We start from the raw sequence: 12,683 nt of genomic DNA on the forward strand, positions 1-12,683 counted from the left end.
CCCTACGTTATATTACCGGAGCACGAGGTTAAGCGATCCTCTTCGGATAATTCGTCCAACCCAAAGATAGCTATAATGTCATGAAGTTCTTTGTAACGTAATAAGCACTCCCTTTCTCTCTGCTTCTGCTTCTTGGCAGCTCTTCGGGTCCACAATGTCGTAATGCGGATAATTTTTCGATTATAACAGGGACTACCAGGTCGACCCTCTTCTCTGGCTTGTGCTCATGAACAAAGTTCATGATACACTGCACAAACTGCTGGCTAGGAAAACTCCAAGTAATTCCTGAAAAGACAATCGAACGAGATCAAGAGTAAAGCAAAGATCCACTCCAGCGATCAAACTTAACAGACAAAATGGGGCTGAAATTGCAACATTGAAGTTTAGTTTTTTACAGAAAAGTTTTGCTAGTTCAGATTACACCAGTGTATCAGAGATAGTTCCCAGACTAATACAACTCTCCAAACACATAAGAAAGAGACGACGCACACAGACTCTGCACACACCAATCCTCGATTTCACATTAGCACTCGTAAGTTACCGTCACAGACTCAACCATAGATCTCAATAGCCTTGACCTCAGGCTTCTTCTCCTCCACCTTCGGGACAGTGACGGTGAGCATTCCGTTCTCCATCGAAGCCTTGGCCTGATCCATCCTCGCATTCTTGGGCAACCTGAACCTCCTCATGAACTTCCCGCTGCTTCGCTCCACTCGATGCCACTTGTCGTTCTTGTCCTCCTTCTCCACCATCCTCTCTCCCCTAATGTGGAGCACCCGATCGTCCTCGACCTCGACTTTCACTTCCTCTTTCTTGAGCCCGGGAAGATCGGCCTTGAACACATGGGCTTCCGGGGTTTCCCTCCAGTCGATCCTGGTGTTGACGAAGGATGAATTTTCCCGGAAAGTCCGAGGGAAATTGGAGGCGGAGAGGGAAGAGGAAGGGAAAGGGAAGTCCTTGAAGGGATCCCAGAGGTCGAGAGAGAACGGGTCGAAAGCATCGCTGCGTCGGCCACCGAACCAGCTTGGAATGAGCGACATCGTCTCTGAATAGTTCGGTCGATTGAAGCTTTATTTCGGAGGAGATTTCTGCACGGGTTTGGAGTTCTTGGTGACTTGCTTTCTTTCTGGATTCTTGTCGGAAAGAGAGGGACGTGCTGGGGTATTTATTGGGAGAAGAGTTTGTCTTCCCGTACGTTCGTGAGATTTCTCGAACGAGGTTAAGCCTAAGGGAACGTTCTGGTTTTGGGCTTCTAGCTCTTTCTCGCAGCTACGTGACATGTTCAGCTACTTTGCCTCTTTTTAACCCTTCCTCCTATTGTCTTTCAATCCAGTCCCTTTTTGCCATCGTGTATTCACATTTGAAGATCGTTACAATGATTGAAAATAATTGATTTGGTTGAGCGAGATCTCATCGACATATCACGTAATATTAGTGTCGTGCAGAATGCTTTCCTTCAATTTCGATAATCCCTGAAATGACTGAACTCATTCGTTGAAAATTCATTGTTGGCCCTTTTTCTAATCATTCAAGTTTTTGGAAAAAAAACGGTTCCTCCAAAAGCGAAAAGGTGTCGAGGATTCAATCCTCGATTTTTCCATTGTTCATGGTTATGGCCCTCCAATTCAAAAATTCCGCCTTAGGTTCGAGCCAATTGCCTACTTAAGTCAAAAGATCGATTTGACATGTGCGTTTGTCACCTAATCTTGTGCAGTAAGTGCATGCATGCTATTCATGCGAGCAGAATGCATGTGAAGCGTCAATTCAGACAGCTTTATGTGAGACGATCTTATCGGTATATTGTCCAGAATTGCTTTCTTACGTCACAAATGTGAAGAAGAGAAAGTTATTGCTAAAAGAAAATGAATGTCTTTGCCACTAAACTTTTTCAGTAAAGTGTCTAAGTCCAGCATCTTAGGTTTATTATCGTTCATCAACCAAAGAAGGGATAATAATATAAATAGTCCCTACACTTTAATCTAATGTGCAAAATCGTCCGATTGGGCGATAGAATGGATCATTAGTCTTAAATATTCTTTAGGTTTTTCAACTAGCGACAAGTTGGACAAGTGATATCAACGGGGGGAATTTTGGTAGTTGAATATATTGAATATGAGCTAAGATAGTTATATCTTTGAAATGGTATTCCTTGAGATTTGGTTTATTAGTTAGAAAAAATATATATTCTTACGATGGATTTTAGAAGTCTGATCCTGTAACTATATTACTGTTTGTCCGATATATAGATAGAGATACATATTTGATAACAGACTAATGTTAGTTATATTTGAAACCATGTCTTTTGGGTAGGAGGATATTCGAGTCATTACCTTACACATGTAGGCGTCGAGCGTGACAGTTGGCTTTAACATGAGATTGAACAAAGCCAGACATGAAAGGAAACAAAATTTCAGGTGTCCACATGTAGGCGTTTCCTGCACATGTCTCATAGTGCGAAAGCCGCTTTCCTGTAATCCCGTCACCCTTCAATGATGTAATCGATTTGTTGGCCACTTTCTCATGTTACTCTCCTGGCAAGAAAAACAAGTTAATTAGAGATGTTTTCTTTGTTTTCCTTGACATCTCGCGGGCGACCAAGTATTGAATATAAGATCATTCATATGCTGGCTCTGGTTGTGGTCATACGAGAGAAATGGAGGAACGAGGGCAGAGATGCAATCGTAGATAGGTGCTAGTCCCGTCCCTTTCAAGGACACATAACCCCGATGCTCAATTTGGGGTCCCTCCTGCATTCCAAGGGCTTCTCCATTGCAATAGCCCACACTCAATTCAATCATCCCAATCCATCTGGTTTCCCCAATTTTACCTTTGCTTCTATTCCCGACTGCTTATGAAAGGATGTCCTCTCCTCCGGGGATCCCGTACCTATTGTAGCGAGTCTCAACACCAACTTTGAAGGACCGCTCCGCCAAGTATTGTCAGATATGATGGCAAAGGAAGGAGCGACCGAGAATAAAATCTCCTGCGTGATTTATGATACGCTGATGTACCGTGCAGAAGCCGCAGCTCATTATATGAAACTTCCTAGCATGGCTTTGCCCACTAGTAGTATCGGTACTCAGCTGGTTTTCTCCAAATGGCCTCGGTTATTTTCCCTTGAAAGGTATCTTCAATCCTCACATACTATATCAGACACGATAAACTCTCGGATATCGGCATGCGCAATAAACTTCTAGTCACCTCAGTGTTGTAGTTTGATAGTAATTTCGCTAGGATATCCACTGAGAACAAAATAGGAATAAAAGCACCATCTCTTTTTTAACTTGCTGGAATATTCAAATCTCAGACTAGTTTTTATGTTTTTATCAGAATATGATCTCGAAGAAGCAATACATGCTAAGCTGCAGTATTTTTTACTCTACAGATCGTTCGTCGAAAGATCCCGTTCCAGGCACTTATCCCTTAAGATGCAAGGACTTGCCTCTTTTTCTTAGCAATCTAGAACCCATGATGCAGTTGATAGCTACGACGCTCGATATCAAGATTCAAGACATCTTCAGCCATTCTTTGGAACACAGTGGACTGCCTTGAGAACCAGTTATCAGACCAACTCAAGAAACAATACCGAGTTCCATTTTTCTCACTAGGCCCGTTGCACAAAGTTGCTCCGGCTTCACCAACCAGCATACTGGAGGAGGAAACCGATTGCCTGTTGTGGCTCGATAAGCAAGCTAATAATTCAGTCATATATGTGAGCTTAGGAAGCTTGGTTTCGACTGATGAGGGAGAGTTTGCAGAGACAGCTTGGGGACTGGCAAAAAGCGGCCAGCCATTCTTGTGGGTGGTCCGACCTGGCTCAGTCAGAGGCTCGGAGTGGATCGAGCTGTTGCCAGAAGGGTTCAAAGAAGCTATCCGAGAAACAGGCTGTGTCGTGAGATGGGCTCCGCAGAAGGATGTTTTAGCGCACCGTGCCGTGGGAGGCTTTTGGACCCATTGCGGATGGAATTCGACCTTGAAAAGCATTTCGGAACCGTGCTTCATGGACCAGAATGTGAACGCGAGGTACCCGTGCCACATTTGGAGGGTGGGATTGGAGTTGGAGGGCGATCTAGACCAGAAACAGATAGAGCAAGCAGTGAGGAGGCTGATGGTCGATGAGGAAGGGAAAGAGATGAGGCTGAGAGCCGCGGCTTTCGCAGACCAAATCGAGTCGAGCATCACGAAAGGCGGTCCTTCGCACACTGCAATAGAGGAACCAGTGAATTTGATCAATTCCTTCTCATCTGACTATGATCACACAGAAATGAAAAACTAGTTGATGATATTCCACCTTGTCATCTGACAAAATTTGATAGGATGCAGCAGAAGGAAAACCCCGCACCTTGCGCTGAGCTCAAAAGGAGTGGATACGGTGTCTAGCCTGTTTTCATCCCAAATTTATCAGCTCTCTATGTTGCAGGTACCTCCAAACCCAAATGAAAAAACGATCGCAAATGTGCAAAGTATGGCACTTGCACTTTTGAGGGATCCTTCCCAAGAAATTGAACTAATCATCCGAAAAGAAGGAAACTAATTGAACTGCCCACTGGTGAAGCAGTATGCGAATCATCGTAGTAATTCTATTTTTATTTTTATTTTTGTCTGAATCGTAGTAATTCCATTCACACGCTCAAAATTAGCAACATCCCAAGAACATACAAACAATCGCAAGACTCTGAGGAACCAATATCATCACATCAGACAGAAGTTAAGAGATCATAACATCAAATATCATTACCAGTAAAGAGTCGCAGTAGGACAATACATCGCCATATCAGACACCAGAGGGCCGAGCCTCCCAACTCAGGACACACGAAACCCACACAGAACACAGCATACACACGCAGACACTCTCTCTATATATATAGACACAAGTCGCAACGAGGGCCATAGCTTCACCAGCTCTCAACCGGAGATCTCGATGGACTTGACCTCGGCCCTCTTCTCCTCCGCCTTGGGAACAGTGACGGTCAGCACCCCGCTCTCCATCGCCGCCTTCACCTGATCCATCCTCGCGTTCTCGGGCAACCTGAACCTCCTCATGAACCTCCCGCTGCTCCTCTCCGCCCGGTGCCACGTGTCGTTCTTGTCCTCCTTCTCCACGTTCCGCTCGCCGCTTATCTGGAGCACCCGATCGTCCTCGATCTCCACCTTGACCTCCTCCTTCTTGAGCCCGGGGAGATCCGCCTTGAACACGTGGGCCTCCGGGGTCTCCTTCCAGTCGATCCTCGTGCTCACGAAGGCGGTGTTCTCCCGGAAGCTCTGGGGGAAATTGGAGGCGGAGAGGGACGGGGAAGGGAAAGGGAAGTCCTTGAAGGGGTCCCAGAGGTCGAGGGAGAAAGGGTCGAAGGCGTTGCCGCGACGGCCGCCGAACCAGCTTGGGATGAGCGACATGGCTGTGGGATTACAAGTGCGAATTTGAGACTGAGCCGATAAAGTGTTTGAAAGAATGCCGGAATCAGATGGGAATCGCTATCGTTCGACGATGCCGGCGTGGAAGAGAAGTTGGGTATGATAAATAGGAAAGAGAGGATCATTCTCGGACCTTCGCGGTCTTTCGAGTCTCGAACGTTCGAGTAAAATGGCGAATCGGGTTGGTCGGTCCATCTGGAAACTGCGGGCTGGGCCTCGTCAGGATCTTTTCAGTGAACGCCACGTCCACGCCCACGTCCACGTGCAATGCTTGGTAGACGATAAGACGAATTCTATTTCTATTTTTGTTATCGCCCTCAATTTCCTATGTTATTGATTAAATAAAAATTTTGCCCGACCAATTAGATTTAATGGATCACAAATCATGAATACAGCTGATGTTTATATTCCATTGGTCAAAAGATACGATTCGAGGAGTTCCTCTCACAACAAACATATGTTCATTTTGCTAATGGGCGGATGCAAGGCCAATGACATTACAACAAATGGGCTTTTAGGGTGCGGCTGAGAAAGTTTTGAGAAAATGTAGAGTTGTTGCTCCAAATATCTTTGACCCAAAGTCCATTCGCTCGTTGCAGATATTGTTTGATTAAGTGACTTTTGGGATATTTTTGCAATGTAGCTTCGAAGTTTAAAAAAAAAAACAAGAAGAAGAAGAAGAAGGAAGAACATAGTTATGGCTATTCGAGAATGGAGATATCTCTTTTTTTGATAGAAAGAATGGAGATATCTCATCTTGGAAGCAAACCTGGAAAGCAAATCAATTGCCAATGATGATCGAATCGTTAAAGAGGTCAGGCAAGGCGATGCCGAGGTCTGTGACTTCAGGCGGCCCAAGCGAGGTGACCTTGAGGGTTGCATGACCTTGGCGACCTAGACCCCATGATTGTTAAAACCAGGCACACGATCGTCAACCCAGACGCTTGGCCACCATCAACAAACCTCGCGTGACATTCGGTGGAGTGTCAAACCAGAGACCTAGAGTCTAGACCCATGCGAACCGAGACCTCGGTGACCCAAACATAGTAGCTTAGACCCTCACCACCCTCGGCAACTGTCAGCAAGCCTTGCGCAGCTATTAGCACAGGATTAGATAGGCGATCTAGATCTAGATCTAGACTTTAGAGAGGGAGGCGACAAACATTGATTGTGGAGACAAAACTAGACTACAAAAATATTAGTGGGGCAAAGTTGGAAGCAAAAAAAAATCCATTATCCTCGAGAGTAGCATTTCAAAAAATGTTGAATGTCAATACTGGGTGGAACTTGCATTAGGTTAAGGAACTATAGAAATGCTAACTTTGGCTCGAAGGCAATTGGGAATGATGAACTAACGCCTCAATTTTGTCCCAAAGGCCTTTAGAGGCTCAAAATCCTTTAGAATACTGAACCAAATACACATTTAACCCCTATTGTGAGATGTTATTTTCCTAACTCAATTATCCTTTTACTTGTTAGAAAGAGTTTTAACAATTATAATTGTTATTAAATTGCACAATCCCCAATTCCATTTTTATGGATCATTTCGATTGATTATCATTACTTCTTCTCATGCCATACACGTGGAGAAGATGTTTTATGTGACAGTCATGTCATAACTGGTTACATAGCGTGTTAGTAACACGTGGTAGAACAATTTAATGAAAAGTGAAAGCATAACACATTTGACGTGATATAAGATGGGATTCATATTACAAGGATAAAGGTAATAGATTGGTTTCGCCACGTCATCAAGCCATTGTAGAGATAACATCTCGAAGGCATTTTGAGATGAGAGAAGGCCGTCTGAGATGGTGTGGTAATGATGAACGAAAGCCTTCGGATGCCCTAGTGAGGCGATGTGTGAATAAAGATTGGACACATTCGTTAAAAATGATAAGAAAAGCCCCAGAAAGATGTGGAAGGAAATGACAATGAAAGATATCGCCGAGCCAACTTAGTGGGATAAGTGGGGTAATGTGCGTATTTCACAGAGAATCTAACAAAGGAAGCGCCATGGCATAATAGGATTCATATGACGGAGACGGACCTCACTTAGCAGAATAAGACTTGATTGTTTTTGTTGCTGTTGTAGGGACAACATTTCGAGGATGAACATTCTTTCTTAAGTCAATCACGAGAAAGAAGCAGTAGCACAAATATTGGTCATTGTGCTCAAGGACAAGGATTTTCGTTTCATATCTCTATCAATCAGGCCTTTAGATACTAGTCCATTTAGAACTTTCCATTTGAAAAAGATTGGTATTTCTTTTATAGCAGAAAAGAACATGAGAATCCTCCAGGTCGACTCGACTTTCACAGCAACTGAATCATCGAGCTTTATATTTCTTTGATACGCTTGATTCGTCTCAAGAAATAGCTAGGTGTCTGAATGATGCAGACTTTGAAGCTCTTGTGCTTCTTAGTCCTGCTTTCTCTAACTGTCTTTGACTTAGACAAGCTCTATCAGCTTACGGAAGGTTGCGAGTGTTGGCTACGATACATGTGTATGCGATTCTGCTCCGAGACGATTGTTCTGTGAGGTCAATATGGTGATTTTTTAAAGAAGGTTACAAGCACTCTCATGTTGAAACCAAGTTAAAGAGAGAGTCAACTAATCAACGTGGCTCAAATATGAATTGCACTCGACAGCTTGCCCCATTAGTCCATGTAGACATATTTTGAGCTTGGCTTGTAATTTTCTTCTTCTACTACTCATTAAGCAGAACTTTAACGGGGATCTTTGTGTTTTCGTAAATTGTTCTTGCTGCAAGGAAAAGGTAAGCATACCAGGTCTTTAGGGGACTCGGTCTCCAGAAGGTGAAACACTCTGATAGCCGTTGCCCTAACTGTCTAAACCAGCCATTACTTCCTTTTAGTCAGAGGAGGAGGCGTGTAATTGAAGTCAACTATACCACACATGTTGAAACTGCATATAAGATCATATTCTCGTGTTCATGTCGAGCAATCCAACTAGGAAGGAAGAAAGTATATATACGGCGTTGAAATAGGAATAAACGTTTTGTTCTAATTTTAATCCTCTCATCCCATAAGGGAGTATCTCTCTTTTGACTTGCTGAAATATTCAAATCTTGGACTAGTTTCTATGTTTTCTATCAGACTGTGATCTCGTAGAACCAATACATGCTAAGCTGCATTACCTTGACTCTTTAGATCCAATATCAAATGATCCTGTTCCAGGCGCTTATCCTACGAGATGCAAGGACTTGCCTCTTTTACATCTCGTGATTTAGAACCCATAATGAAGTTATCAGCTCTGGTGATCATTAATAAGGCATCTTCAAACATTTTTGGAACACGGTGGACTGCCTTGAGAAACAGTTATCGGATGAATTCCAGAAACAATAACGAGATCCATTTTTCTCGCTAGGCTCGCTGCTTAAAGTTGATCCGGCTTCACCAACCAGCATAATGGAGGAAGAAACCGGTTGCCTGCTGTGTCCTGATAAGCAGGCTAAATAATTCAGTCATATATGTGAGCTTAGGAAGCTTGGCTTCAATGGATCAGGGAGAGTTTGCAGAAACAGCTTGGGGGCTGGCGAACTGCGGCATTCTTGTGGCTGATCCGACCTGGCCCAATCAGAGGCTCTGAGCGAAGCGAGCTGTCACCAGAATGGTTCAAAGAAGCCATTAGAGAAACTGGCCGTGTTGTGAGATGGGCTCCGTGGGAGAAAGTTTTAGCACACCCTGCCGTGGGAGGCTTTTGGACCCATTGCAGAGGGAATTCGTCCTAGGAAAGCATTTCCGAAGGAGTCCCGATGATATGCCGACCGTCCTTCAGGGACCCGAATGTGACGCAAGGTACTTGTGCCATGTTTGGCGGGTGGGATTGGGGTTGTAGGGTGATCTGAATCAGAAAGAGATGGTGAAAAGCAGTGAGGAGACTGACGGTTGATGGGGAAGGGAAAGAGACGAGGCCGAGAGCCGCGGCTTTCAAAGACGAAATCCAGCTGAAAATCAGGAAAGGTTCTTGTTCACACACTGCAATAGAAGAACTAGCGAACTCGATCACTTCTCTCTGATCTGATGATGATCACGCGGAAAGAAAAGGCTTGTTGGGAAATCTGATCTTGAAATCAGACAAATTTAACCCTGCAGCTCGCGCTGAGCTCAAAAGGAATAACATGGTTTCATCCCAAAAGTTATCAGCTTCTCTCACTGCATTTTGCAGGTTGCCCCGAACCCAATTGAAAAGGTGATCACAACGTGCAAAGTACGGCGCTTGCACTTCCCAGGAATCCTTCCAAGAAATTGAATTTATCGTCGCAAAAGGAATGAACTAATTGAACTCCCATCTGACAAAGCAGTATGCAAAAACAGTGCAGTAGGAAAAGGGAAAGACAAACAATCGGAAGAGTTTGAGGAACCGATATCGCATAAAACAGAAGTCAGGAAATCATAACGTCTGATCTCCTCACAAGTAGAGAGTGTCTCGCAATAATTACTATACATCGCCATATCAGACCCGAGGACCGCGACTCCCAACTCAGGACACGCGAAACTCACACAGAACACAACATACACACATAGACGCTCACTCTATATATATATAACATACACACAAGTCGCAGCGATGGCCATAGCTTCACCATATATATATATATATATATAACATACACACAAGTCGCAACGATGGCCGTAGCTTCACCAGCTATCAACCGGAGATCTCGACGGCCTTCACCTCGGGCTTCTTCTCCTCCACCTTGGGAACGGTGACGGTCAGCACCCCGTTCTCCATCGCCGCCTTCACCTGATCCATCCTCGCGTTCTCCGGCAGCCTGAACCTCCTCATGAACCTCCCGCTGCTCCTCTCCACCCGGTGCCAAGTATCGTTCTTGTCCTCCTTCTCCACGTTCCGCTCGCCGCTTATCTGGAGCACCCGATCGTCCTCGATCTCCACCTTCACTTCCTCCTTCTTGAGCCCGGGGAGATCAGCCTTGAACACGTGGGCCTCCGGGGTCTCCTTCCAGTCGATCCTCGTGCTCGCGAAGGCGGTGTTCTCCCGGAAGGTCTGGGGGAAATTGGAGGCGGAGAGGGACGAGGAAGGGAAAGGGAAGTCCTTGAAAGGGTCCCAGAGGTCGAGGGAGAAAGGGTCGAAGACGTTGCTGCGGCGGCCGCCGACCCAGCTCGGGATGATCGACATGGTTTGTGGGATTACCAGCGAAAACGTGAGACTGAGCCGAGAAAGTGTTTGAACAGAATGCTTGAACTAAGACTGGGGAATTGCTATCGTTGGACGATGTGGTTTGGAAGAGGAGGCGTTAGGTGTTAAATAAGGAAACAGAGGAGCATTCTCGCACCTTCGCGGTCTTTCGAGCTTCGACGGATGAACGTTCGAGCGAATTGGAGAACCCGGTTTTTGTTTTTTTAATAGTAAAATAGCGAACCCGGTTTATCCATCTGGAAACTACGGATTGGGCCTCGTCAGTAGTTCGTCAGTGACACCACATTTAACTAGGTCGGTTAAAATTGACCGGACCATGATTAGAAAACGAATTCTATTTTATTATCGTCCTTGTTTCCTTCCAAATTTTTTGTTTATAATTAATTCCAAATAAGAATCTAAATTGGATCCATTTTCTTTTAAAAAAGGGTTCAAAGTAGACTTTATTTCAAAAAAGGGTTTAAGGTGGCCAAGTGAATCTCAAATACGGACCTAACCTGGCTAGCCAAATGTTCGCTCGCGGACATTTTCCGGTGATTAAAATGGCAGGCAATGAAGCTCTTGGGAATGATGAGGATGAGAAGTAACCTAATCTTAATTCAATTTCAGATTTTCTCTTCTTTTTTTTTTAGTCAATTACAAATTTCGAACAAAGGTGCCCTTATTTTAATGGCCAGAAAAAGTCCGTGGGCAAACATTTGGCCGCCCCGCGAACTTAGCCCATTTTTCAAGACTAATTTGGCCACCTCATGTCCTTATTTGAAACAAAATCTACTTTAAACCCTTTTTTGAGAAAAATAAATCAACTTCATACTCTTGTTTGGATTTTCCTTTTTTTATTAGAAAAACCTTCATCCAATCAGTTTTTCAAATCAATAAGTTACACGATTAATCTCGACCCATGTTTATCGTTCGACCAATCAAAAGACGCTATTAGAGGAATTCCTCCAATAAGAAAAATATAGTCATTTGCTTATTGGTAACGATACTGGGCCAATGACATTATAGCAATGGGCTTTTCAACCCCTGTTGTGAGATATCATTTTTTAATAATATGGGAGTACCAAGGGTCTTTTTATCCCCAGATTATCCTTTTATTCATTGAAAAAGTTAATTAGCAATTATTGCTATTAAGTTTCAACCAATCCTCATCTTCCCCCATGTAATATCTGCAAAATTCCATCTTTATGAATCATTTCGATCGATTATCATTAACTCTTCCCATGCCGTACAAATGGAAAAGATGTTTTAGGTATCGGTCACATCATTATCTGTCACCCCAAGTGATAATAACACATGGTGTAACAAGTCAATCCGAAGTGAGAGTGATGAGATTTCATAACACGCAAATAATGGTAATTGGTCCGTTTTACCATACCATCACAATCACATATTTTAATCGTCACATAAGATACTTTATCCGGCATGCTCTCATCACTTTCTCACGCTTCTCTCCCCACTACCGCACACTCTCATATATGCGCGACTATTCTTTTAAATCGCTAATCATGTAACGCGCAATCAAGAGGAAAAATCACCAAATCAAAGGAGTTCTTAAACATTTTACCTTCTAAAATATATGAAATCTGACTTGTCTAACACGATTAATACATGAAAAATGAGTATTAGTTAAGTCGTATATTTGAAATTGAATGCACTAAATATTATTAAATAAATAATAAAAAGCACTACTTGTAGAATATCGCCTTGTATGGACTAAAAATTTAACGGTGTGTTTTTGGTCCTTTGAGTAAAAAATTATGGACTTTTTTAGGTCTATTGAACAGTCACGGTACTTTTGTTATGGCAGGAAAGTGAATTTTTTTTTTCAGATTTGGCCCTAAAAGATAAGAGATCCGTTCCTGTTTGCTTTAAGTAATTAAATTTTTTTAAAATAATTTTCATTGTTTTCATTTTCTGCGTTATATAAGATCAATACACTAAAATTGAGAATTATAAAATATGCTCAACAATATGCCTAGAGACAATTATTAAGAAGGTCATATTTCGTATATTTACATGTGACCAAAAAAAATAACTTTAATTAGCAAATTCTGACTTTATGATTATAGATACTTGATTAATT

The 12,683-nt window shown here is 43.2% G+C and overlaps 3 protein-coding genes and 2 pseudogenes across 3 annotated transcripts; 2 read left to right on the forward strand and 3 right to left on the reverse strand.

Annotated features, from left to right (window-relative positions):
• Window positions 1–147: 147 nt before the first annotated feature.
• LOC115670546 (18.1 kDa class I heat shock protein-like) lies at window positions 148–2,624 on the reverse strand. The gene is made up of 2 exons (XM_056319900.1): window positions 542–2,624; window positions 148–285 (listed from the first exon to the last, which is right to left on the reverse strand). Exon 1 carries the CDS (start codon window positions 1,038–1,040, stop codon window positions 552–554), a length of 489 nt encoding a protein of 162 aa, XP_056175875.1. The 5' UTR covers window positions 1,041–2,624; the 3' UTR covers window positions 148–285; window positions 542–551.
• Window positions 2,625–2,711: 87 nt separating this feature from the next.
• LOC115670357 (UDP-glucose iridoid glucosyltransferase-like) lies at window positions 2,712–4,881 on the forward strand (annotated as a pseudogene).
• Window positions 4,720–5,507, reverse strand: LOC115670519 (18.1 kDa class I heat shock protein-like). The gene has a single exon (XM_030591826.2). The coding sequence runs from the start codon at window positions 5,392–5,394 to the stop codon at window positions 4,906–4,908; it is 489 nt and encodes a 162-aa protein (XP_030447686.1). The 5' UTR covers window positions 5,395–5,507; the 3' UTR covers window positions 4,720–4,905.
• A 2,300-nt stretch (window positions 5,508–7,807) lies between these two features.
• Window positions 7,808–9,684, forward strand: LOC115670356 (UDP-glycosyltransferase 76E2-like; annotated as a pseudogene).
• Window positions 9,685–10,026: 342 nt separating this feature from the next.
• Window positions 10,027–10,679, reverse strand: LOC115670538 (18.1 kDa class I heat shock protein). Its single transcript, XM_030591851.2, has one exon. It carries the CDS (start codon window positions 10,574–10,576, stop codon window positions 10,088–10,090), a length of 489 nt encoding a protein of 162 aa, XP_030447711.1. The 5' UTR covers window positions 10,577–10,679; the 3' UTR covers window positions 10,027–10,087.
• Between the last annotated feature and the right edge of the window lie 2,004 nt (window positions 10,680–12,683).

Source organism: Syzygium oleosum, unplaced genomic scaffold (assembly GCF_021117445.2).
Source record: "Syzygium oleosum isolate NSW1041296 unplaced genomic scaffold, Sole_v2.1 Sole_v2.19, whole genome shotgun sequence".
In the NCBI taxonomy this organism is placed as follows: Eukaryota; Viridiplantae; Streptophyta; class Magnoliopsida; order Myrtales; family Myrtaceae; genus Syzygium; species Syzygium oleosum.